We start from the raw sequence: 27,626 nt of genomic DNA on the forward strand, positions 1-27,626 counted from the left end.
TAATATTATAATTGAAAAATAAAAAAAACCACAAGTTCCATCAACAGAAAAAAGATTAACTGGTATGCAGGAATTAAAAAATATACAGATGTTTTTTTCTAACAATATATGCTAATATATTAATATATAATATACAAGATTAGTAAAGTTTACATTTATTATAGGGGTGTGTGTGAATATATGTATACCTATTAATACTGGCAACTTTGGTCAGATAGCCAAGTTTTCCTGAAGGAAGACTGAGAGTTATACCAAGTGAGGACACTAGTTCATTCACATTTCACATATGGCATCATACTGTAGTTTGTATGCATAATTATAAGTTATCGAGATTTAAATAAATTAACATTCATAAAATGGATAAATAGTTTAGAGTCCTATCAAGAAACTGAATGGAAGATGTTAATAATGCAATTATAAGAGGAACAAAGAAACAGCAGAGCTGATATCCCTGGAAGTATGAGCTCTTAAGTACCAAAATTTCACTTGCCACATCACAATAAAACAAAATAATATAATGACCACTAATTAGAACTAAGTCAACCCAAAATTTAAAATTATCTAGAAGACTATTTAAAGTATGGACTTACAATCTCTTGTGCATCTTATTCCAAATGTATAATATGCTCAAAAATCATGCCTACTGAATACATAATGCTGTCATGATCAGCAAAACATTTAAAAATATTTCTCTTCACCCTTTTAAAATGTACCTTTAAATACACAGAGTTTGGTAAAATACACAGACTATTTTAAGAAATATTTTATAAAATACACAGAATATTAATTCAGGCAAAATTTATAAATAAGACAGGCAATTCCTAGGCTATATTTGGCCTCAAATATCCTAGCTTTGGTTTGCTTAATGTTTTTAGATTTTAAAAGTTAACTGTAACATTTATAAATGTTTCATCCATTAATATCATATGAAATTCAGATTTCCAACTTCAAGAGGGAGAGGGACTTTGGAAAGGAACGGGAAATTATACAATAAGGCAACACTAGACTTACATTCATTCCCTCATGGCAACACCTGAAGGCAGCTCAACAGACTGCATGGGGCTAGAGCTGGCCTGCCAGTTTCTACTAGTATTTGGTTGATTTCACTCAATTACCAATGGAATTTAAACTCTGGAGATTTCACCAGAAAGATAGATTTTTGTCTGTTCTGTTCACTGCTATATTTCCAGGGCCTTAGAAGAGTCCTTGGCATATACTAGGCATTCAATAATTTGCTGAAATTAGTAACTGTTGCCTGCCTAGCCCCTAAAAGCATGAGTTCCTGACAAATATTCATAATATATATTTATGGCTTCCCCTCAAAAACAAATTGATTAATCTTTATATTTGGCACAGGGCCTGACACAGAGTAAGCACTTTATTTGTTCACTAAGAGACTAACAGCAATTAGTTATCACTTATTAAGTCCTTGCTGTGTGCTAAACACCATGCTAAAATGCTTTACATGCAGTAGCTCATTCAATCCCCCTACCACTCCTATAAGGTAGATACTATTATCCTTGTTATAGAGATGAAGAAATTAGGCTCTAAGAAATGAGGGATTAAGTAACTGGTTAACTGGTCAAAGAACTAATAATAGCACAGCATGAAGTAACTGAAATACAAAAATGAATATGAAAAGGGCTATGTGAAAGGCAAGAACCAAGTGCTACAGGAGAATTCAGGAGCGTTTACTTCCAGTTTGGAAGACCTGAAAAATATGTGGGAAAGGTTCACGAAGGATGTTCACCTAGCGTTTAAACTAGATCTTGAAAAACAGGCCAGATTTCCATAGGGAAAGTACAAAGGAGGTAGTCAGAGTGGAATGCAGGACGTGTGGATAAACGTTCCGTGGAATAATCTAGTAAAGTTGATAAGAAGGCCTTGAATATCATACCCTATGGGTTATGATTTGATCCTGTAGACAAGATTGTGAAATCCTGTGAAGATTGCTAAACTGAGGAGAGTGAAGATTGGAGGAGTGTTTTAGCAACATTTGCTGCAGCAGAACTGGTAGTGGTAGGAGAGGCTATAGAAGAGACTTGGAGGGCTTCCGAAGTTACAACACCTTTACAGTTTACAATATTTTTTGACATCTAGTGATTCATTGAATCTTTACTAACAACATTAATAAACAGCATTATCCATATCTTCTTTTTGAGGAGCCTGAGACTCAGTAAGGATTAATTAATTAATACTCTTTGTGGGACCATGCTGTGAGAAAAACCTAGACAAAGCAATTTAGGGAAGACCTCAGCAACAAGATCACACAGTATCCAACAACTGCCAATACAGAAAGGGAAGAAACGAGTAAAGGACTTTCAAAGATGGATAAGGTTTCTATGTTATGTCCTAGTGTCTGGGCTAATGGTCTCACTATTAAAATGGCAGGAAAAGCAGGCCAAGAAGGGGTAGTGAGTTTAAAGCTTGTGAGATACTTAGGTGGTGATTGATGGTTTAGTGCCTTCTCTGCAAGTAGCTGTTATGAATTGTGGGGTGGGTGGGCAAGGCTGGAGGGAAACTAAAAGAAGAGATGGGCTAAATCACTTCCTGACAGGAAGGGTTATCAGTTAGAAAGTTTTTGTTACATGCACCCAAAAGCAAACTGAAGTGGTCTTCAGTGTCCTATTTAAACCCAGAGATAGTGGACAGTTGCAAAGTTGGCTAATTCAGTTGCTTAAAAACATCAGAAAGAGATCAGGTTCTACCTTCTTTACTCGCACCTTTAGAACTGCCTGCTCTTATAAATTTTGCCTCATGATCCCACATTACTAATGGCAATTTCAGAGTCAGAAAGGGCTGGCTCTTTGCTTACCAGAGGCAGAACACTGCCCTTCACGGCCAATATTTTGGTTAGAACTGTACTACGTAAGTGATTCCTCTATTTACTAGCTCTGACCTTTTGCAAGTTACTGAACCTCTCTGAGATTCAATTTCCTCAACTAGAAGATGAGAATATGAGAACTGAGTTAACATTACAGTACTCAGTGCCTAGCACATAGGAAGTTCTAGTAAGTGTTGACTATTATAGTTTTCCCATCTCTCTTTTTATGAGGCTCTCACATTTTGGTGATACCTGAATTAAAATATAAGCTGGCAAAAAATAATAAAACTTGGCAAATCTCTTTTAAATAAGGGAGGCTTTTTCAGAAGGCACCCAGGCTTCCCTTCACATCTAATTAGCCAGAACTGTATCACATGCCCATGCCCAAATCAATCACTGCCCAGGGAGATAGAATTACAATGATTTGGTTTAGAGTTTATATTAATCAAGACCTAGTCCCTGGGGCTGGGGAGGGGTTGCCCCATTCTTGGTTAGCAAGGTGGTAGGGATGGTGATAAAACCACCAGTGTCTGCCAAGACTTAGTTTTGAGAGGTGGTGGTCTCTGCCGGCGAGGGTTAGCATAAGTAACTTCCAGAGCTGCAAAGATCACTTGCACAGGGTCCCTAATGGCAGTGAAATCATTATAAAGGTCTGTCAAGGCTAGTGAAGTCTGCCATAGGAGAAATAGCATAGGATATAGGCCAGAGCTCAAGGAGAGTACACCTGAGACACAGTGAAATATAACAGGTTCTAGATTCATGTAGATGTGGCGCAGGCCGTGTTAGTGTCCCCAGGACCCAAAGGGCCTATATCACCAGCCTTGGACTAGTCATCCAATCTCGAAGCCTCAGTTTAGTCATTTAAAAATGAGGATTCACTATTAGGATTAAATGTATCCTTACACTAGTTTCACTCCCATGGTATAAAGACCAACTGAAAACAAACAAAAAAAAAAACAAAACCACCAATAGCTGGACATTCAGAATGACAGGGTGAGACGTGAAAGGTACTTGAATTGGAGCTGGAGAAAAGGGGAGGCCACCCCACTCTAGACTAAAAATCCCCATCAGGACCCAGGTCAGATTTTGTTGCTCCACTTAAGAACTTTCATTTCAAAGTCTACCAGAAAAAGACTACTTTACTTCACACCTTAAGTCTTCCAAGAGGTTTATGTGCAGCAAAACGGTTAAGAATCTCATTTCTGGCTTTACTGTTTACCAGGTGTTATCTTCTCTGAGGTAGTTTCCCAATCTGTAAAGACTGAGTAAATTGTACCAGATTTATTTCACTGAACTCAACAAACTAAAAATATTAGTAGCTCCCTCCCTTTGAGGTACCAGTGTTCCTGAAATTGAAGGCCAATGTAAAATCTGTAACATAAAAGCCCCTAAACTTTTTCACTGATACATAAAGCTGCAATTACAAAGACAGGCTTATAAATCTTAATGGAAGATTCTGGAAACCAGAGTACTTAAGAGAAAGGAACTAACATTATTGAAGGTAAACAATCTGTTCTGATATTTATAGAGCCCTTACTAGGCTTCCAACACTGTGTTATCTTTAGCCCTCAAACACCTTGATAACACTGCCCTTCCCTCTTTCTAGAGATGAGAGCATAGAAGGCTCAGAAAGGAAGAAAAAGAACACTTATGGTGGCTGTGCTTTCCATAGGCATTACTGCATTTATCTAAGCGACTTCTCTGGATGAGGGCTAGGAAGTGCCAGACAGGGTTATAATACCAGATCCCATTCTACAGTCATTGCCTTGCTGTTCAAGGGAATAATTAATGTTTCCTCAGAATCAGGATCTTACAAAACTCAATTCCAGAGTATCATTTGGCTCCTCCCCCGCCCTCCCACCCACACACAAACAGCAGTTGGGGTTAGCAATTCAAGCTGCAGTTTTCCAGTTCTGTTCAGACTAAAGATTTCAAAGTGGGCCCACCAGCAAAAAAAAAAACCAAAAAGCAAAAAAACCCACCACCTTTACAACCTGGCCTAGGGTTACAAGCTTTCTTTCCCCCTTTTCCAGCCCAACCACTAGGGGGCCAGGCTATAAACTAGGGCTCTAGAGTGAGCACCCAGGTTTAGGCACTAACTGTGTGACCTTGGGTACGTTACCTTACCTCCCTAAGCCTCAGTTTCCTTATCTGTAAAATACGAATAACAGTATCTGTCTCATTAGGTTGCTCATATTAAGTAAAACGGGACATGTAAAGCACTCAGAACAATGTTTGCACATAAGAGCTTTAGCAAATTTGGTATTTTTTTTATTGCTGGAGAGGAAATACCACTAATGTGTCTGCCCCTAAACCCAAAGGCTTCTCCATCGCATTCTCTCCTGGCACAAGCCTGGCCAGCCGGAGTCCCTTCAGAAAGAGCAACAGGTCTCTCCTTTTCCCCCAACCAGGGCCGGGCCCAGAGACCTTAAATCCCCGACCTATATACGGCCACACTGTCTGGGCCTTTGGTTTTCCACCACTACGAAGGCCGTCCCTCTAAACCTAACCGCACCACCCTGTTTTTGCTTTGGCTGGGGAAGTTCTAGCCTTCAGCGGCCCAGGCTGTCTTGAGCATGGCTGCCCTTGATGGCGGGCCTGGAGCTGGCTTGCCTGGCGTCCCCTCACCAGGGGACTCTAAGCGCGACGTGGGTAGGATTTCCCTCAGTTCAGGGGAGCCACTGCATCCAGCCAAGATGCGCGTCGGTCAAACACACGCCTGGATGAGGATCCCGTGGCGCCGCCCGGGCCTGCGGCGGGGAGCCCGTTTCCCGGCCCCAGTCTCGGCGCAGGCCGGACGGTCGGCCCCTTTCTAGCCCCGGGGAACGCTTGGGCTCTGGCCCAGGGACACCACGTGGGGGCTCCAGGCGTGGCGACGTGTTCCCAGAACCAGCCCCCAAGGACTGCTCCCCGCATGGGCCCTAGCCCGGCCCCAAACTGGCCTAAGCGCCACTCCCGGCCTGGCTTCTCCCCCAAACCTACTTGGAGGGGACTCAGACATCCTCTGAAAATTGGAGACAGGCTGTCGCCAGACCTAAGCCTCAAGACGGCCTCAACTCGAATCCCCAGATGCCTGGTTCCCTTACTCACCCATCGCGGCTCCGCTCCTACTTAGCGGCGGCAGCTTCAGCGGCAGCTTCAGCAGACAATATGGCGGACCTGCCAGACGGCAGCCCGAAACGGACAAACAACTTAACATTCAACCCCGGGAAGAAATGCGCTCTCAGCTCCACAGCCCAGTTTACAGAGGACCGCTCTTAAAGAGACCGCAGCTAAAAAAGCGGGGAATAGGAATGGGATCTGAAAGGGGTGGGTGGAGAGAGACTTGGCGGGGAGGGGGAAAGGGATTACCTCCTAAAGAAAGTGTGCCTAATTCTCATCTTTTTCTGCCTCTAGTGAGGAAATAGACTAGAAACGTTTTCTCTCGGAAAGCAATCCTTACTTTTGTAGTTAATGCCAATCATAGACCCAGCTGGATATGAATAAGGAATTATCTGGAGAGGGGAAGTGACTTGCTCAAGGATACAGAGATAAGGAAATAAGTCAGGAGTAAACGGGCTTACAGTTCTATTGGAAGATGAAAAGTAGAAAAATAATAAGACTGCTGCGGTGCTTTATAGTTCACAGAGCTATTTCGTTTATCCTCACAGCAAGCTCTCTGGAAGCAGGGATTGGTGTTGTATTTGTTCATCACTATCTCCAGCACCTAGTACAGTATCTGGCACATAGTATGTGCTCCATAAATAATTGTTGAATGAATAAACAAAACGAACAGGCCTGTGAGTTACACGAAGCATGGGAAATGATCTCCCTTATGAGTTGAAGAAATTGAAGCTCTGAGTGTTCATGTACCTTTTGAATTACGGGATTTATGCTGGCACCTATTTGGCCTCTTTTTGTATGACAGGCTAGTTCTCCTGTCCCCCACTTCCACACACAGAGGAAGGCTATATCTTCAAGTCACTGGTCCCAAGAGGAGCTGTCTTTTGGAATCAGAATAACTGACCTGGACTTCCAGGTCCTGTCACAATAAATTGCGAACTCTAGTTGTGTGCCTGGCCCATTAATGGAAACAACTCAAAAAGCCAACTCTTGAATTCAAGGTCAAAAAAGAAGCACTATCTTTCTCTTTCTACTGCCCCTGTTCAACGTCAGACCTCTTCATCCTCTTCCGAGCTATTTTGCCTGTATCCTAACTGGTTTCCTGCCTCTAGGCTCTCCCATTCATACCCATTATCTCTTTAAAAGGAGATACCTTATCATGTCACTCCTCTATTTAGCAACTTCCTACTGTCTGCCCTTAGGTAATGCCCAAACATTTCAATGTGACACAGGCTGATCCTTACTGGCTTCTTGGGCTACTCCCCATGAGGCAACCCAGGCTCCATCCATATTTGGGGAATCATTTCCCCCCAAGTTCTTTTGTGCCTTTGCATATGCTGTTCCCTCTGCTTGGAATGTAATGCCCCCCCTTCCCCCTTGACCATGGGGTGAACTATTCACTTTCAAGACCATTTCTCACTTCCTTGAAACAGCCTGTCTTTCCGGACAGAGTTAGGGATATCTCTCCTTTTTGCTACCCAGTGCCCTGGACACACATTTTGCTCAGCAGTTAGCATCCTAATTTGCTTAGAAAGATACGTCTCTCAAGGTTGTCTATGGCAGAGATAGACCTAAAATAAGACCTAGTTGTACAATCAGCTCTAATGCATCTTTTGGAGCAAAACGTAATATAAGACCAGGTATTATAATATCTTATAGAGACCCGGTCTTATAGTCTTATAGCAAAATAAGACTGGATCTTATATTAATTTTTGTTCCAAAAGACGCATTAGAGCTGATTGTCCGGCTAGGTCTTATTTTTGGGGAAACACGGTAGTATGTATTGTGGATAAAACAAAGGGGCACTGTAATAAATCTGACCAAAAGTAATCTCACAGGATGATCTGATCATAAATTCCTAACTGGGCAGGTCATGGTGGGTAGTCACGCTCCAGGCATACAACTTTTTTAGTAAAAGGTTCATCTTTGCCTTAAGCAAGCCCTGTCCATTATTTTTGTGCATCTAGGTTAACACACCTTTGAAATACCAGAGTAATCCTCTTTTTCAGACCCCTTGGAGGCATAACCGCCCTCAAGGGAGCATTAACCTTAGCTATCCTATACCCTGTACCTTAGCTTTCTCCCACCTTCATGTACTCTTCTGTTCCCTTCTTAATTCCAAATGCAGAAAAGAAACTGCAAAACTGCCGTTCTCCAGAGCATTTGAGATCTTGCTTTCCAGCACTATCATCAGTTTTGACTCAAATAAACTCATAAAAATTCTCTACAGGTTTAGACTTTTTTGTTGATATTATTCCTCATCTTTGTACCTGTCCCACTAGCACAATGCCTGCCTCAACAGAAGCACCAAACACATTTGTGGATTGTCTGTCCCCCATACACCCTGTGGACTCACCTGCATATCCTGTGGCCAAAAAAATGGCTCAGGGAACACAGGTAGACTAGATGAGTGACTGTAACTGTGTTTCCTCTCCTCCCACCCCATAGGAGCCAGGTGGCCCTCCAAGCGCTTTGTATCCACTCTAGCCCTTGGCCTTGCTCACAAACCCTCCCTTGTCTAGAGCCATTGGTCCTCCCTGATGCAGACCTTTCCAGCTCCACCCTGCCCCGCCCCACTTTCCTTATCCTTCCTGCTCTAGGAATTACATTCTGCTTACTCTTCCCTTCCAAAAGACACCAAGATGTTCCAAAACTCCATGCTACTTACTGCATGTGCCCTTTTCCCTGAAGTACCTTTTCCCTCTTATCCACCTAGGAAGTGGCTGATACAACTCAGGCTATCTCCTCCAAGAAGTCAAGAGCATTAAACATTCTTTCCCTTTTGCTACTCTGTACCGGATAACTGTTACACCCATCTCAGTGTAGTGGGACTTGTTTCTGTCTTGGCTTTCTCACCATCTACCTCAAAGCCAGGGTCTCAGGGACTGCATGCTGAATCAGGACATCACATCCTGCCAGGAGAGTAGTGTCGTCTCTTGGAGGGTTTTTTGGCCCAGCTCTACCTCCTAGCTGTTAACTTGGGCAAGTCACTATAGCTCTGAGCCCATTCTTCATCTATAGACTAGGATTGTCACAAAAGCTGGATTAAGACAAGGCAGTGAGCATTCAGCTAGCAGCAGCTAGCACTTCGACCATGACCTTGGGTGCCTCCTCTCCTCTCCATTGAAGAAGGTAGAGCCCGCAGGGGCCCCAGAAGCCACACATGAGGCTTCCTGGCCCAGAATCCCACACCTCTGCACTCTGATAGGCAAGAAGAAGGGAAAGAAATACAAGACACAACTTACTGGGAGTAAAAAAATAGGATTTTTTTCCTCATAATCACATCAATTATCAAAGAAAGAAACAGTATGTAACAAAAATACAAAGCTCTGGTGGATTTTTTTGTCTTTTTTTGTTTTGTTTTTGCCCCTCACTCATCCCTCCCCAACAGCCCGTTCCCCAGGAACTCCCGGCTGCAGCCTGGATGTTGTCCCCGGGGTCGCCCCAGGGCTCAGGAGAACCGGTGGTCCAGGTCCCTCTGTGGGCTGGCCGAGTACGAGTAAGCCTTGCCCAATACCAGGCGGTCCCGCAGCAGTTTGAAGAAGGCATAGTAGTTGCTGAAGAGAATGAGTGCCAGCGAGATGGTCTGGTACCACTTTTCAGACGACATTAAGGAGTACAGCTGGTAGACAATGACAGCGCCCTCCAGCAGCAGCAGGATGTTAAGGATCCGCAGGGGTTTGCTGAAAAAGAACTGCCCAGGAAAGAGTAGGCACAGGCTGGAAAGTTGGCTTCTGAAACCTGCCTTGTGGATGGGCTAGGTGGGCAACTGAAGGTGACAAGCTCTTGGGGCCCCAAGGAGATTTGGGTGGGGAGAAAGACTTCAGAGGGTCGGGCATGGACTTTGCCACCCCTCTGCCTTTGCTTGTGGTATTCCTTCTGTCAAGACTACTGCTTTCCATATAAGCTAAGATCTTGTTCAACCTCCACCTCCTTCAGGAAGCTTTTCTTGAGAGGTCTTGCCTGCTCTCAAACCTTTTCCAGTCTAAAATCAACATCTTTTTCTACATGATCTTCTTGGGTACTGTAAGGCCTGCACAAATTAGAATCTTATGATATAGGCATGGAAGGTTATTGTAGAATCTACAGCCTGAGCACCTACTACTTCATGTGTAGCATCGCCAGCTAGGCCAGAAGCTTCCAGGGGCCATGGCGACACTTCACTCTTACCTGGTGTTTACAGGGCAAGGAAGAGTGTAGGGACTCAAGAAAGGTTTTCTGATCAGTTCAAAGAATGCAGGGGCCAAGGTACTGAAACCTCAAGAGCTGCTTCCAGGATGGGAGAAGTGGCAGGAAATGGGAGTCCAAGAGACCAGCCTGTCAGGCTCAGCTCTGCACCTGACAGGCTGCAGGACGTCAGGTAAACCCCTTCCCTGACCCTCACAGTTTCTCTACTGTGAAATGAAGAGATCACCCAGATCAATGATTTCTCAAACTGTGTTCCTTTGAGCCCCAGGTTCTGAGGAGGTCGTTTTAGGGACTAAAGCAGTGGTGAGTGGGAAATGAAAGGAGTTCCAACTTTTTAAACACAGCCGTGCCATGAGATCCTATATATTGAACTTTAGTCTATGACTGTGTTGGAAAAAAGATTTTGATAGTAAAATAAATAAAATGGAGACCACTAGCCTAGATGATTTTAAGCAGCACTTTCCACAATGTCATTACCACTGGTTTCCAAATTTCCCCGTAAGATACCCTGGAACAAGTTAAACTCTCTAAGCTCTCTTAGCATCTGAAAATGGGGAGACCCCGGCATTTCTCCCATACACAACATTCTGGTAAAGATTGATAGAAGGGAAGTGCTTACCACAGTGCCTGGCACACAGTAAGGAATCATGATAGTTATCATTTTCCCCACTAAGAACCCCTCCTTTTATTGTATCATTTTTCTTGCCTCCACCCAGTATTTCCCAAGATCTGCTATCAAGTAAACTGCAGTTGTCAAATGGCGGTCATTTGTATGGCTGCCCTTGTGCTGCATATGTACACGTCTTCCTTTGGATTTGGGAAATACTGAAAATCGCTTTCTCTTGCTATGACATCACCTTCCTGCCTCTATGCCCATTAGATCAGACCCCACCCCTCCTTCCCAGGGGAAAAGACTCACGTGGAACCGGAAGTGGGAGACATCGGAGGGGATGGCCACATTGTAGTGGCCCACTGCTTTGTAGACGTTCTTGCTGTGCTTCACCAGCACGCCCTGTGGCCACATGCATTCTTCAGTCCACCTGCAGGCACAGCCCAACAGTGCCCTTTACGCCCAGCTCACCCACAAAAGCAAGTACCAGAAGACTGGGCATGGGGTGCCCACCAGGGCTCTACTCCCATTTCTATCACTTAGACACAGTGATTTTCCTTTTTTGGGTGTCAGTTGCCTTCTCTGTAAAATGGGGTTAAGAATCACGAGACGTTCACTGTACTGGGAGTCACAAGGTCTAGGGCTGACATTAATGTCTGAGAGACTGTCAAAAAAACTCTTTTCCTTCCCTGGCATTTTATTCATCCGGTCTCACCTCTAATCTCCAATTGGTCCATCACACAGCTGCCTGAGTGGTCTTCGTAAAATATCAAGCTGAGTCTATTTTCTGCTCAAAACCCTCTGAAGACTGTCCAGTGCTCTTGGGATCAAGTCCCGAAGTATTTGGCATGGCCTCTGAGGCCCTGGGTGGCCTTTCATGACTCCCACCATGCTCAAGCCATTCAGACTGTTTCTAGTTTCTTCAGCATACCTTACTACTTCATGTCTCTGCACAAGTCATTCCCTCCTATTGGACTGCCCTTCCTGATGCCTCCCTCATCCTTCTGGCAAGCTTGTCATCTTTCAAAACCCAGGATCCTCCAGAAAGCCTTTCTCACACTCCCCACAGAGTTCAGCATCCTTTAACTTTTCCCAACTCCCCTACTATTGGTCCATTTTCTCTAACGCTTTGTCACTTATTTCCCTGTATCCCTCACTAGGCTAGGAGCCGTTGAGGGAAGGAACGGTGTCCAATTCATCTCTGTGTCCTCAGAGCACACCACAAGGCCTGGCACAGAGAGGGTCCAGTGAGCAAGTGAGTGAGGCAGTGGGACCAGTGAGCTTTCTTCCAATGTTCTGTGAGATCTCCCAGGAACTCCAAGGGTCCCTGGCCAGAGGACTGAGAATCAGTCTGCAAGAAGCTCGATCTCCTGATCCTGCCTTGTTGATTTATTCATTTCAAAAACAGTTATCATGTTATATGCACTACATGGATGAACCTCACAGACAACAGGCTGAATGAAAGAAGCTGGATACAAGATTTCATTTATATGAAGTTGTAGAACAGGCAAAACTAAGCTATGGTGAAAGAAAGTGGAAAGTTGGTTGGGGGCTAAGGAGTGGCCATGAGGAAATTTTCTGAGGGACTAGAAATGTTTTGTATCTTGATGGGAGGTGGGTTATATGGGTGTATATGCCTTTATCAAAACTGAAAAAATTATACACTAAAGTGTATACTTTAGTGTACTTTGAAAAGATGTGTACTTTTCATTGTATGTGTACTTTTCATTGTATGTAAATTTTACTTAAAAAAAAAATACACCAAAAAAAAAAAGAAATACGTGAGTGGCCAGCAGCCAGCATGAGCGGCTGTGTGCTACTGTGTGCTGCCATGAGCGGCCAGCAGCCAGCAAGAGTGGCCAGCAGCCGGCGAGAGCTGCCAACCGATGAATGACTGCCTCAGCCCGGGGGAGCACAAGGCTCATAATACCAGCATGGGTCAAGGAGCTGTGTCCTACACAACTAGACTGAGAAACAACGTCTTGAACTGGAGTAGGGTGGAGGAAGGCGGAAGATGGCGGGGGGGGGGGGGTGGAGAGGGGGGGAAGACTATACACAAAAAACACAAAAAATTTGCTGTGGACCTATTATAAGCCAGACATTCTGCCAGGAGTGAGGAGATATCTGAATGTTTGACAGCCAAGGACCCTGACCTCCAGGAGCTTTAGTCCTGGAATGACAGACAAGTAACTAAGAAAACACAGCAAAAGTGTTAGGTGCAATGATCATGGGATTATAGGATTGTAGGAGCATAGGGGAGGGGCACCAAACCCATCCTGAGTGCTTAGAAAAGTGTTCTTGGAAGAAGCAAAGTGTTAAAAGATGATTAGAAATTCATCAGGAAAAGAAAGTTGGAAAGGGTGTTCCACACAAAACATGCAGCATGTGCAAAAGCCTAGATAAAAAAGTGCATACAGGGCCGGCCTGGTGGCTCAGGCGGTTAGAGCTCCATGCTCCTAACTCTGAAGGCTGCCGGTTCGATTCCCACATGGGCCAGTGGGCTCTCAACCACAAGGTTGCCAGTTCAACTCCTCAAGTCCTGCAAGGGATGGTGGGCAGTGCTCCCTGCAACTAAGATTGAACATGGCACCTTGAGCTGAGCTCCGGGATGGTTCAGTTGGTTGGAGCGCGTCCTCTCAACCACAAAGTTGCCGGTCCAATTCCCACAAGGGATGGTGGGCTGCGCCCCCTGCAACTAGCAATGGCAACTGGACCTGGAGTTGAGCTGCGCCCTCCACAGCTAAGACTGAAAGGACAACTTGAAGCTGAACCGCACCCTCCACAACTAAAATTGAAAGGACAACAACTTGACTTGAAAAAAAGTCCTGGAAGTACACACTGTTTCCCAATAAAGTCCTGTTCCCCTTCCCCAATAAAATCTTTAAAAAAAAGGTGCACACAGAATTGAGCCTCTGAAGAGGTCTAGCTATAAAGAGGTCTGGCCTGGCTTGAGCAGAGTATGAGTTGGGGCACGGTAAGAGATGAGGCAGAAAAGACTGGCAGGACCCAGTTCATCAGCTGGGAAGCCATGTGAAGGAGCCTGGATTTTATCTGTGGCCTGTGATGAGCTATGGACAGGTTTATCCTCATATTCAGCTGTGCTCTTTCTACTCCTCCCTCTCCTCAGAGCCCAAGGCTAGCCGAGGCCCCTTTTGGCCCATTTGGCAATGCCCATCCCCTTTCCTGGACCACCTGGCCAGAGGCTGAGACAGACCCTGACTGGTATGAAGGTCCAACATCAGGCCTCCCTGTGCATTTCTACTTTTGGTGGGCCTACCTCCACAAATCTGTCCTGGAGCCTCTTGTCTGTCAGGGCTTGTACTGGGCCCAAGACTCAATGTGATTCAGAGGTGGTCCCAGCCTTGAGGAGCTGCCAGCCCAATGGGGTAATACAGGCAGAAAAATTAGTATAACCTGGGTGAAAAGCACTGCGGTGAGGGCTGTAGAAATGTTAAGCACTGTGAAGGATAAGCCAGGCTGAGGGGTGGACAGCCCAGTACCTCAGGGCTCCCAAGGCCTCTCTGGGTGCAGTGCCATCCTACAGCTGGGCCTCTTTCGTCCCACTCATCCTAACTATTTGTGTACACAGTATCACCCCCACCAGACTGTGTAGCCCTCAAGGATCTCGTCTCAGTCATTTCCTCCCTGTGTCTCTTCTTCCCTGGCCAGGATTCACCATCAGTTAACACAGCACTGTATCCTGTTACCAGACTGATGTTTCTTAAGGCACACTTTGGAACGGGTCCCTCCATTGTTCAAGATCCTCCATAGATCCCCTCTGCCTATAGGTCAAAGCCAAGCTCCTTTGTCCAATACACAGTACCAAGCCTGGTATGAATTAGGTAGAAATAAATGTCTTCTGAAAAAGCAGATGACCTAATGATTGAATGGATGAGTCGTAAGCAGATGATAGGAGTGAAGCAATAAATGCAAGCATGAGCAACTCAGTCAATGAGTGAATAAATAATAGTCAGTGAAAGTCAATGAGTCTGTGAATTTACTGCCTGCCCCCCTCCCATCTCCAGTACAGTCCAAGTTACCTAAGAAGAGGGAACATGTCCATCTTGGGCTCTGCCATACCCCACTCCAGCCACAAGACCTAGCACATAAGGCATGTTCAGTAACTGCTGACTAAATGAATGAGTTGGTGAGTGATGAGGTCAATGACCCCAGACACTGACCAGGAGGGCTGGGGTTGGGTAGAAAAGGGTAGGGCAACTCACGGGTGCTGCAGCACGTTGGAGCACAGTGCCGGGTCCACCTTCTGCCAGCAGCCCAGGTGGGCAGCGGCCTTATGCAGTAGATCGCAGTAGCTGGCAGGCAGCAGGTGCTGCATGAGGATCACTGAGGTGCTGATGGACACCAGCAGGAAGAGCTCGCAGGACCAGCGTTTGTCATAGTAATGTGTGTTCTAGGGGCAACGACAGGGGGGTAAGGCTGGGATGCCCATAGTGCTTTACTGCCTCCCCCTTCCCTGATTCTATCTGCTTTGCAGATCAGGACAGCCCTGGAGAGAACTCAGGGTGACCTGAAACCAAGGATCGAACACCTAACAAAGAAGGCTTAATCATGGGCATAGACCTCATGTCCACTATTTAGTTTTCTACAAAGAAAAACCGCTCCCACCGCCCACTATTCTGAGCCACAGCACAGGCTCCAAGGTCCAAGCACAGGCCCCAAGGTCCAACAGACATGAGTTCAACTCTTGCCTCTGCTGCTTATTAACTATATGACCCGGGGCAAATCATTGCACTGCTCTACGCTCTAATTTGCGCATCTGTTAAAAGAGGGTAAGAGTAACCACCAATCACCTCTGAGAGGCATTTGGAGGATTATAATACTCATGAAAGCTCTAGCACATTGTAGGTGTTCAAGAGACTTTAACATCTCTCAACCTCGAATCATTCAGTACAGTCCAGCCTTCGAGAAATGCTTCAAGCCTACAGTCAGCTGGGGAGGTACCTTCCCAGGCCATACAAGCTAGACAGGGAGCACAGGCTTTTAGAGTCAACTCAGATCTGGATGAATCCTGGCTTTCCTACTTAATGATAAGGCAGGATCTTGTGACATGCCTGTGCCAAAACAGCCAAATTGAAATACAAGTCACTGCTCTTTGTCATCAAGTATTAGAAACAACGTCCCCCTCATTGGCTGGGTGACCTTGTGCAGCTCACTTCTTTTTAATGAGCCTTGTTCTCTTCACTCTAAAATGGAGGCAGTAGTTCTCTAACTCCTGAGACAACTACGAAATCTCATCAAACACAGTTGAGTTATTTGTACAAGCAGGAGGGCTCCTGTGAGGCAGGCAGCAGGGCCCCAGGCAGGCCTCTCCCTTCCTGGGTTGAGCTACGCACCTTCACGAACCAGACAGGCACAAAGGCTACATAATAGGCACTCAGCATGGAGCTGACCAGCACTTCTTTCATGCGCCAGTTGAAGTCCATCTTGAGGAACTCCACCTCGCTGCGGATGAGGCTGGGTGACAGGCAGCAGGCATGGGTGGGCATGGCGTCTGGGCCATACAGCTGTCGTGTGTGCTGCTTCCATGTCTCCCGCAACGTCAGCAGGTAGTCCCGGCTCCGTGCCAGGCCGCTGACAGCCTCCCGGGGACCCATGGAAGCCATGTGGCTGAAGAGGTTTGTCTTGCGGAAGTCACAGTTCAGCTGCAGGAACGGAATGTACATTCCAAACCTGCTGGGGAAGACAGTGGTGAGGGCAGGCCTGCCCATGGGCCAGAATCCCAAACCTCAGACACTGATGGAATCCTTCTTTCCTCACTGGGCCTTAGTCTTCCTGGCTTTTCAGAGGGGAGAATTTATCCATCTTTCTATCCATCATCCTCTCATCCAATGGTTAGTCATTCAATACATGTATTAGCATTGAGTGCGTGCCAAGAATCAGGGTTACAGCAGGAAGCAAGAGATGAGTCCCTGCCCTCACAGTCTATTGCTGACTAACAGTAATCAAAACAGCTCACAGTTATTGGGCACAGCCTATGTTCCAGACACTCTACTAAGTGCTTTACGTGCACTGTCTTCCTTTTCTTCCTTCTAAGAATACTGTGCATTAGTTACTGTTATTTTGTGCCATTTTTAGCTGAGGAAGCTGTGGCTCAGAGAGATGAAGTAGATTCCCAAAGATTGCACAATTAGTGAGGAAGTAACCGAGCTGGGATTCAAACCCAGAACTGTCTGGTACCAAAGATCAGGACAGATACTCAACAAATACTGTGAGTAATTAATTAATTTGAAATGTACACGGCATGACAATGTAAGGTGAGACAGTGAGGTGTACGTTGTTATGAGTACATGTTAGAGGCAGCTCTTAAAGTATATAGAGGAGAGCAGTTCATTACGTGCCTTATGTGTCTATTATATGCCACACACGGAAATGAGCCCTTGAACAGTACAAATCCTATCCCCCAAGCAGCATCCTTAGATTAGGGCTGGAGCTAATTAGTCAAGGGGTGAAGGGGTGTTCTGAGTGTCTGGCCAATATCGTTTGAGGGCAAAACTAGACAGACTCATTGCCCAGAAGGATAGTTAATTATAAGAAGTAGTTAGGTGCTGAGCACCTACATCAAACTGAGCACAGTACATCAAACGTTAGAACAGATGCTCTTTACAGGCATTCTTTTTTTTAGCTCAATTTCCTCAGGTCCTCAGACATAGACCCAGAAGGGTCACTGGGCGGGCCCCAGGAGTTAGGGCCAATGAGAATGCTACATTTTCTTATCAACAGAAATTTCTTCTTTTCTTGTGTTTTGAGCTTCCAAGAAGGGAACTTTGTCCTTGGACAAGCAATTTGCCTCTTTTGAGTTTTTGCTTTCTGGTCTGTAAAATGGGAATGCTATCATTCTCCCTGGGGTAAGGATTAAGTAAGATAATTTAGAGAATTATGGTTGAGAGCATAATCTTTAGGGGCAAATAGGCCAGGGTTAAAATCCCAGCTCTGTCACTTACTAGTGCTGTGATTTAGGGCAAATTATTTAACCTCTATGAGCCTCAGTTTCCTTAACTTGCCTTAAGTTACGCAACTATATTGATTCTCTATGTTCAGCCAGGCATTACGCTAGTACTTTCATAAAAACTGTTTTAATCTTTGCACAACCCCCAGCATGGTGCCTGGCTCAGAGTATAAGATCAATATATGAGTAATTTTGTTTAGAAAAGAAATAGGTCAGTGATTCTGCGAGACAAGAAAGAAGACTGAAATGGGATTCCCAAAACACTCTTCAGAATACCTTGTGGGAATGAGGGGGTGGAACACCTACCGAACATACAAGGGATTCAGAGTCAAACTTAAGAGCAAGAATCTTAAGAATCTCCCTGGCTTTGGCTCCAAGAAAAACTGTAGGTACAATTAAATAATGTGGTAATAGCAAGTGACTGCTCTGACAGGTCACAAGTTAGAAGCAACTTCACATGAAAGATGGCAGATTCCCTCTCATCCTCTCCACTTAAGACATGACAGTAGAAAATAAATCCATATCAGCAAAAAGGATGAAAGTGGGGGTTATCTCTTTCTGACAGATGAAGAAGGAGGCCATTGTCTAGAGCAGCACTGTCTGATAGAAATAAGATGAGTCACATATGTAATTTTAAAATTTCTAATAGCCCATATTAAAAAATAGAATTAATTTTTAATACTCTATTTTGCTTAACCTAATATATGTAAAATGTTATTTCAACATGTAATCATTATTTATGAATGAGATGCTTTACTTTCTTTTTTTGTACTAAATCTTCAAATTCCAGTGTATATTTTATACTTATAGCACATCTCAGTTCAAACTAGTCTATTTCAAATGTTCAATAACAGGCGGCTAGAAGCTACTTAAATTGGATGGTGTAGTTCTAGAACATGCCATGAGAGGGCTGCACTGGGTGAGGGAGATTATCAGCTGAGTGTCCCAAGATCGACTCTGGCTTGAAATGGGTACATTTGATAGAGGGTAGAAGTAAGGAGCAGGGCTGAACAAATGGGATTAAACAAAGATCTAGTGTATTTTGCCGAGTATAATGCGCTCCAGTGTATAATGCGCACCCATGTTTTTGGCCCAAACTTTCAGGGAATAAATGTTTTTGTTTTAATTTCAAATCTTAATTTGTTTACATTTAGGTACTTGTTTTTTGTATTATAAAAGAATTTTAGCACTTACTTTTTAACACATTATGGTACAAGAAATTTTATGTACTACTAACAAATCTACGATATTTATGCGTCACAGAGGGTCAAGAACTCTGTCGTTGAAAGTTCGTCATAAGTTCAACAAAACTGATTATTGTATTCCAAAACTGATTATCATATTCCAGGGTATACGGATATTGTTATTATTATTCTAGAGTTACACTTTTAACTCATCAGCATAAATAAAAGAATTAAAAACATTTATATAGACACGGAATTAGCACTACCCATGTATAATGTGCATCCTTATTTTTCCCTCACAAATTTGGGCAAAAAAATGTGCATTATACATGGCAAAATATGCAAATTTATGTGCAAGAATCATTCCCCTTTCTTACACACCTCACACAACCCACTCTAAAGGATTTTTCTCTAAAGAAATTGAATAAAGTGTCTGAAGAGAATTGAGGTCTCTAATGTGGGCATCCTAGGGTAACATTGTGCCCCGCCCCCCTTCCGGCCTATGGGGCCCACAGACTGACAACTTATTCAATGATCCCAAAACAGTTTGCGAATCAGTATACTCTGCTCACGTACTCAGAATTCCCAGTCAAAACTTCTATTCATGGATACAATGGCAGAAGGAGAGAAAATACACTCCAATTTACTCAGTCCTTCATTCTTAAATATAAATAGACAACCAAAGAAACCAACTATGTTTAGAAAACCAGCAACAGGAAACAGAAAAATTAACCCTGGTGGAAAGACAAAATTGAGGGAACATAAGAGATTTTTTAGGAAAAGAACAGAATGTTATGTGAAAAGAATAATCATAAAACAAGAAAGAGGACTTAGAGATGAAAAATATGATTGCTGAAAAAAATCTCAACAAAAAAGCTGGAAAATAAAGATGAGGAACTCTCCCTAAGGCAAAGTGAAAGAGAAGAGAGAAAGACAGAGAAAGAAGGAAGGGAGGGGGAGGGAGAAAGAGAGAGAGATGAGAAAAACATGAGAAAATGTAAGAGGAACAGATGACTAGTCTATGAGGTCTACCATCTGATGAACAGAAATCCCAGAGAGAATAGAAAAAAATGGAAGGGAAGATATTATCAAAGAAATAATAGAAAAAATTTTCCATGAGCTGAAGAAACACCTAAGTCTCCAGGTTAAAAAAAGTTATAGAATACTGGTAAGATTAATGAGAAAAGTTCCATACTAGACACATTCTTGTGAAATTTCAAATGATCAAAAGATAAAGAGGATATCCCTAAAAGTCTTCAGAAAGAAAAAAATAATAAGTTATCCACAAAGTAATGGGAATCAAACTAGCATTGGTTTTTTCATTAGAAACACTGGATGCTAGAGACTATGGAGCAGTATCTTCAATATTCTGAGAGAACATGAATTTGAGTTTAGAAATCTACGTTCAGTAGAACCAGCAATCAAGTATAAGGGCAGAATAAAGACATTTTTAGACATTCAAGGACTCAGGATGTATATGCCTCCCATGTACCCACTGTTAAGGAAATTACCTGATAATGTACTCCAGCAAAATAAGGGAGAAAACCAAGAAAGAGGAGGACATGGGATCCAGGAAACTGGATCCAACCCAGGAAGGCAGCGTAAGGAAGCCCCAGGCTGAGAGCTGTACAGCAGGCCTAAAGAGGAACCACTCCCGACTGGAGCAGGAGAATGGAGGGTTCCAGCAGGGTGTCTTTGGGAGGGGAATGGGGAGGGGGGGAGGTGAACTCCAGGCAACAGGTAGCATGACTGAGAAGCTGGATAAACCTGAGGATATGTTGAAGGTCCATCATTCTTTTGTTAACAAGAAAAAAGAAAGGCAATTAGAAACTTTAAGAAAAACAAAAAGTCGTGTAAGAAAGTTACGATCTAAATATGAAGCAAACTAAAATATGACATGATTTTAAGCAATTGATGGAATGTAAGAAAAGAGGAACCATTTGACGTTGACACTAGAACATTTTTTTTTAAGAGGCCCAAGATTGTAGCTCAGTAACTACAGAGAAGGAATGTCATCTATGTGTACTACTTGGCCTTACAGTGAATGATATTTTCATATTCCCAATAATATCAAGGCTCCCTATTGGTTTTTAATTTTTAGAATTAGCCTTAGACAAAGAATGAAAAACTTAAATGTGGTTATATACAAGAATGTGAACGTCAAGCTTGACAATATAAAAGTAAAGAGTACTGTTGCCAGGAAATGAGAGGAGGAAGAGGGGAGTAAAAGTGAATGGGTAGGGTTCCTAATATTCTCATCTTACATAAAAGGGATTAAGATACTGACTGTTGTTGATGGAATAAAAAATACAGGCATATTCATATTACTGAAAAAGATAACCAATAGGAAACTAAAAATAATAAGTTATCAAACACTGGAACAGTAGAGATAGAAGGGTGAACTAAATCTTTCCCCGTCATTGCATGTGAACACGTATGCATGTGCATATATGAGTGTGTGCTATGCTTGTATATGCAAAGAACATTTATTTCCAGATAAATAAGAAACCAGAAATATTGGTGGCTACCTCTGGGAAGGGAAACTGGGTAGCTGGGAAACAGGAGTCAAGAGGAGATTTTTTCATTCATCTTCTTGTATACCTTTTGAATTTTAACTATGTAAACCTATCATCCCAACTATAAAATCAATAAATAAAATTTTGAAAGGAATAAACAAAGGTATAAGAATACAAGAATTATGGCGGTAACTCAAAAAACACACAAAACCAGAAATAATGATAGACACTGCTTTTTAGAAGTGGGACTAAAACTCTGATGGGTAGGGTTGGAGGTTGTTTTTCATTATAAGCTTTTAAGCCTACTGGATTTGATTTTTTTTATGCAGTACATGTATTATATTCATAAAAATTTTAAAAATTTAAAAAAAGGCAAAATATGAGCATTGGGTGATGTCTGTATCCAAGGAGCATAGACTTATCAGATAGAAACCAAAAAAGGGTCAAATTAAGGTGATTGTTGACAGTTTTAATCAGTACAACCATTTTGGAGGGCCAGTCGTTAATATATAGTGAAAATGTAAATAGATATAACTTTTGGGGCAGTAATTCTACTTCTGGGAATCTGTTGTACACAAATATTGGACAAATGTGCAAAGATGTATGCAAAAGAATGTTCCCTGCCTCATTGTTTCAAATAGGGAGAAGCTAGGAACAACTCAAAAATCTACCAATAAACGAAAAAAAAAATTGTGAAAAATCTATACAGTGGAATACATTTAAAAAAAATAAGGCAGACCCACGTGTATTGCCATGGAAAAATATTCAAGTTATATGATTATGTGAAAAATGTAATAAATTGTGTAACATCATACATAGTATCATCCCATTTTTGTTTTTAAAAAAGTGTATGTGTATGTGTTCTTGCACAGAAAAAATATGTAAGGATATGCTGTAAATAAAGGTTTTCTGGGGGCCTGAGATAATGAGATTGCATTTTCTAAAAAGCTTCTGTAACGTTTAACGTTTTTATATGACATGAGTCACTCTTCTAATTAAAAACTAGATCTAACTGAAGAGTGAGGGGGCTCCTCCCATGACAGTGTCCTCATGCAGAGTAGAGGAGGGGAGTATCCAGCTCTGAATCTTCCCAGGGAACAGGGATGGTCCAGCCTGGGGAAGCTCATGAACCAGAAAGCTCAGGGGTTGGGAAATGACTGTTAAATGTTCAGGAAGCCAGGCACCTGCCCCAGGAACCAGCAGAGTGGACACCTTGCCAAAGCCCTCCCCAATTCTAGGCCAGAAAGGACAGGTCCTGGGCTCCTCCCAGACGCTATCTCTCCATCCTTAACAATCTGGGTTCTGGCAAGACGGAGGGAGGGAGTGAGTGAGCAAAACAGACACCAAGACAGATATACATGCACATGCAGATATGCACACACGTACTTCATGCACAGACGCCCACACAGACACATGCACACGCGCAGGTGCTCACATGCACAGACCAGGGGAAAGTACCGAGAGCTTACATAAACACTGAGATACACAAAAGAGACCAAGAAAGCGAGAGCAGCAGAAAGAGAAGGAAAAGAGAGACAAAGCCCATGCACTCCCCCTCAGGAAGGTTCCTTTGAGGTATTCACTCAGATCTTAGTCCCATTCTGACCTCCCCCTTGGGGGCACCTGGGTAAATTATGCCGTCTCAGTTTCTGCTCCTGCAAAAGAAGGCTAATCACCCTGATCTCAGCGGGATATTGTCAGACAACATGAGGGGACATTGATGCTGCCCTGCATGTGAGACTTCCAGGTGTGGGGACCTGGTGACCCAGCCACACTCAGGGCAGAGGTCAGGAGCCAGGTGCTAGGCCGTGGGGGGAGAAGTGAGGGGTACTCACGGATAGCAGAGGAACAGGAGGTTCAGGAAGGAGTAGGTCCTGAAGAGGTGGATGAGGGAGCGGCACAGACTCCAGCCTGTTGCCGTGAGAACGGTGAAGCGGGTGAGGAACAGCAGGATGGAGCGAAAGAGGGAGACCTTCCCCCTCTGAGAAGCCTGAGTCAGGGCGAGATAGGACGGGATGGGGTCTTGGATGGAGGGCACAGGGGCTGTGCCCAAGTTCCTCCCAACATGGCCTGTGAACCCACCCAGGGAAACATGGGGCAGCAGACTAGGCAGAACCTGGCAGAGTGAATCCTTCTCCTTGATACCCAGTAAACTCCAAGAGCCGATGGGATGTGAGTAATGTTCTTCAACCAAGTCCAAAGGGAGTCCCAGGGAAATGCCTCAGGGTTGAAGGGCTCAGCGTGTCTCCGTGGCACCCCCAAGGGAAAGGGGAGTCCCAAAGTCCCCAGCCTCTAGGACCCAATCACCTCCTTCACGATGGACCCAATGAAGCGGCGGCCCAGAACGATGGTGGTCACCATCAGCAAGTTGAAGTCGATCAGGTGGAAATTCTGTCAGGGGGCAGAGGCTGGGGGTCACATTGGCCCCCTGCCCATATACCAGCTTTTCTCATACCCACCGCCCCCTGCCCAGTTCTTTCCATAGAGACTGTCCCCACTCTCTGACCTTCATAGGCCTCCAGCTGAGTCAGGCCAGGAAATTACCTAGAGGAGAACAGGACCCAGAGGAGGAAAGTGGGACCATCCCTGGAGGTAAGAGAGTGGTGTGTGAGCCCTCTTGCTCTGATCACCCATGCCCCGTCCCTGAACCTCTTTTTGCACAGAGATCTTTTCACTCCTTGAAATACTCATGTATGCCTGTGGCTCATCTCCCTCACAGGACTTAAGACTGTGCTCCTTTGGGCAAAGTCTGTCAGATTTATCTCTGCTACACTGATAATGCCTCGTGTGGAGCTAAGCACATTCGGGGCGAGTGTTCCGGAATTACCAGTTTCTTGTTCCTTCTACATCTCCCATGGTCAGTGAACAGAGTGCTAAGTAAGCTATGCTAAACTGAAACCAAATGTCTCACACACACACACACACACACACACACACACACACACCCACCACTGGACCTAGCTGGGCACCTACCAGGGAGGTGTGGGAGGGCGGGTGGGAGGGTGGGTACCACCACACTGTCTTGTAGATGTTGATGTAGTGAACGAAGAGGGCTATGAGCTGGCAGAAGAAAAGCTGCAATTCAAACAGAATGCTGGCCTGGACTGGCAGCTCGGGGATCTTGCAGTGCTGTAGGGGCACGACCGTCTGGGTGGCCAGTGGGGGGCTGGAGAGGCCCGTCCCAGGACTGCTCCTGGGGGTAGGGAGGGAACAACATCAGGAGCTGATCTAAGAACCCTAACAAGAAGGGTTTCTGTGGTACAGGATTGTGGGGTAGGATCAGAAAAGCAGTTCATGGGAAGGGTGGAGTCCTCCTAATCCTGCCTGTCCGACAAACGAGCTGACAGAGCCTTTTCCTATCCCTAGTCTTGTTCAGGCTTTCCAATGTTCCCCAGGAAGGAAATAATTATTAGGTCCATTTTACAGATGAGGAAAAGGAGGCCCAAAGAGAGGAGACAACTTGTACAAGCCAGCAGCAAATCAGGAGCAGAACTGTAACTGGAATCCTTCTGAGCTTACTGTACTATGTTGCACTGCAGTTGTCCAAGTGACCACCCTCTGGGTCTTTTCTGCTGCTCACTGCCTTCTAAGCACCCATTTGGCATCTAGGGTATCACAGCCTCGAGCCCAGTCGGGGGCAGCTTTGTCCATACTGCCCCTGTGAGCCCATTGTGAGGAGCAATAGACAGAAAGGTAGCTTACCTGGTGCGAGAACGGACACTGGTGACCGATGCGCTGGAAGTGTGGCCCCCACCAGAGCCCCCTGAGGATCCTGGCTCACAGAGTGGATTTCGACAGTATGATGTCCTGTTGGGACCTCTTCGTCCTCCTGTGGGGCTCAACATAAGGTAGATCCTCAAGCCAGAGGGCATATATCAAGGATAAGAGCAACGATGCTGCCTACTGTTACCTGTTGTCTCATTTATTTAATCACAGAGACCTATGATCTGGCCCTTGCCTACTTCTTCAACCTCATCTCCTACCATTCTCTGCTTCACCCCCATGCTTCAGCCATCCTGGCCTTTCTTTCCTTAAACAAACCAAGCTTGTTTCTACTACCTCTTGTATTTGCTGTATCCTCTGTCTGGAGAGCCCTTCCCTGATTGGCATTTTTGAACTCTGTGCCTCCATAACCCTCTACATTTGTTTTTTTTTAACCACAATTCACTCTTGGAATTTATCTGATTCATTTGTTAACATATTTATTGTCTGTCTTACCCACTAGAATGAGTCAGTGGGGTCACTACACTTACCTTTTTCTGTTGTATTCCCTGGCCCTACCACAGTACCCAGCATTCAATAAGTGCCCAATGAGTACATGTTGATGCGTGAATGAACCCAGCAAGGTAGGTTTTCCATAGATCAGGAAACTGAGTTTACTCTGCGTCACAGGTAGTTAGTTTGGGGGTCTGGGTCCTGTGCTCTTAGCTCTGGTGTACACTGCCCCGTTCAGATACTACACAGTCTGTAGGCTTACAGTTCCGGGCACCCTTGTGGCTTTTTCCTCCAGGGTCCGAGATCCAGCTCAATGGGCCTCCTGGTGTCTCTGGTTAGGACCCAGGGCCCCAGCACACCGTCAAGGATCCAGGCTTTGGGCGAATGCTGTGGTTGTGGACCCAGAACTGGGACCCACAATCTATTCCTCTAGGCTTAGTAGTCTAGCCCAAGTTCCCAGGCATCGTCCTGCACAAAGCTAAGCACCAGCCCAGTCCTAGTCACGGTTATAGCCTCGTTCATACTCCCGCAGAGCAACACACCCCCCCTTTGCCCTAGATCCTCAGCTTGGTAGCTTTTCCCACACGTCTCCACAAATACCTGTCCAGGAACTCTGCCCCCACCCAGCCCCCAGCCCAGAAGCTCTGTTCATACTCTGTTACACTTGGCTTAGAAAATCCCCCACAAGAACCCTCAGCCCAAAACTCTGCCCACACCTACTCTCCTCTCTTTAGAAGCTCTGCACCGACATAAAGCCCCTCAGCCCAGAAGCCCCGCCTACACACAATTATCAGCCCAGAAAACCCATCCACAAGCCAATAAAGACTCTTGTCTGCCCAGAAGTCCCGCTCCAGAATGGGCTCCCTTAGTCTAGGTCTCCTTCTCACCCACCACCCCCCGTATAAAGCCTCTACAGCCCAGAAAGTTCGCCCCCGCACCAAGCGCCTACACCCCAGGAGCCCCGCCCCCAGCACTAAGCCCCGCCCCCGCCAAGCCCCGCCCCCACGCCTAGCGCTGGTGAGCGGGTCCTCACCGAAGCCCAAGCCCCCTTCATTTTAGAAGTCCTGCGCACCACTCAAGTGTCCTGTCCCCACAATAGAGGACCCACTCCGCAAAACGACAGGAGGGGGCGGGTCCCTCTGCGCTAGCATCCCTCCTCCCCCTCGCCGGGACTCTGTCCGCGTGGGGGAACAATTAGCAGCTTGGCCATTCCAGTCACCGCGCACGCCTGTTCCCGGGCCAAGCCAGACCCTTTCTGCTTACCCATCTCCTTCCCCCGGCGCTCTCTGTTTCGCCGCCGCAGCTCCTGCGGGCAATATGTCGGAGGCGACGGCGGCCGGGAGAGGACTAACCGCCGCAGCCTACTCCCCGGGTATCAGCCGCGCGCTCCCGCCTCGCCGCCAAATTTGCATACAAGGCGGGCTAGAAGCTGGGGGCGCGCTTCTTAAAGGGGCCGCCCGGACAAAGGCGGAGCCTGCGCCCTCTTTGTCTCGCAGTCCCCCACGCCCTTCCTGCAGCTGCTCCCGAAGAAACCCGAGAGGCAGGGAAACCCACCTCCTACTCTTCTGTGCGTGCTTTCTCCCAGCATCTCTTCAAGCCCGAGAGAGGGGACCGGAACCCGCCTCCCGTCTCAGTTCCTGCGGGAGATGGACTGTATCCATGAATGGCCCACAGGCGCCTCCAACTCAACTATCCAAAATTGGGTTGTCACCGTTCTCTCCAGTCTTACTGCTCTTTGGTCCACCCCAGTCAAAACTCAGGAGTCATTTCCCCGTTTCCCTCACTTGAAGGAAATGAGTGAGTCAATCATGCAGGTATCTGGAGAAAGGGGGCATTCCGGGCAGAGGAAAAGTCAGTGGAAGGGCCCTGAGGCACAAGCATACCTGGTGTGTTTAAGAACCAGCAAGGAGGCCACTGTGGCTTGGATGGAATAGATGAGAGTAGGACATGAAAAGAGATGGACCGAATAGGGCAGTGTGGCTTTACTCTGAATGAGACAGGGAGCAGTTGGAGGCTTTGA

The 27,626-nt window shown here is 45.3% G+C and overlaps 2 protein-coding genes across 5 annotated transcripts in view; both read right to left on the minus strand.

Moving 5' to 3' along the window:
- Positions 1 to 6,023, minus strand: part of KPNA6 (karyopherin subunit alpha 6) — a gene marked incomplete at its 5' end in the record, with an annotated part of 38,908 nt that extends 32,885 nt beyond the window's left edge. Inside the window, one exon of the mRNA XM_081055749.1 lies at positions 5,915 to 6,023. Coding sequence (XP_080911875.1) covers positions 5,915 to 6,023 — 109 coding nt within the window. The remainder of the gene's footprint in view (positions 1 to 5,914) is intronic.
- A 3,146-nt stretch (positions 6,024 to 9,169) lies between these two features.
- Positions 9,170 to 26,997, minus strand: TMEM39B (transmembrane protein 39B). 4 transcript variants are annotated; one of them, XM_081058011.1, is made up of 10 exons: positions 26,870 to 26,934; positions 25,094 to 25,220; positions 24,365 to 24,584; positions 23,898 to 23,977; positions 23,699 to 23,782; positions 23,227 to 23,381; positions 16,079 to 16,415; positions 14,948 to 15,135; positions 11,034 to 11,154; positions 9,170 to 9,620 (listed from the first exon to the last, which is right to left on the minus strand). In XM_081058011.1, exons 4-10 carry the CDS (start codon positions 23,901 to 23,903, stop codon positions 9,378 to 9,380), a joined length of 1,134 nt encoding a protein of 377 aa, XP_080914137.1. In that variant the 5' UTR covers positions 23,904 to 23,977; positions 24,365 to 24,584; positions 25,094 to 25,220; positions 26,870 to 26,934; the 3' UTR covers positions 9,170 to 9,377. The 4 variants fall into 4 exon arrangements, with proteins under 4 accessions (XP_080914137.1, XP_080914136.1, XP_080914135.1 ...); XM_081058010.1 differs by lacking the exon at positions 23,898 to 23,977 and having other exon boundaries at positions 26,870 to 26,996; XM_081058009.1 differs by lacking the exons at positions 23,898 to 23,977; positions 26,870 to 26,934 and having other exon boundaries at positions 25,094 to 25,367.
- Positions 26,998 to 27,626: the final 629 nt, after the last annotated feature.

This window comes from Rhinolophus hipposideros, assembly GCF_964194185.1.
Source record: "Rhinolophus hipposideros genome assembly, chromosome: 8".
Taxonomy (NCBI): domain Eukaryota; kingdom Metazoa; phylum Chordata; class Mammalia; order Chiroptera; family Rhinolophidae; genus Rhinolophus; species Rhinolophus hipposideros.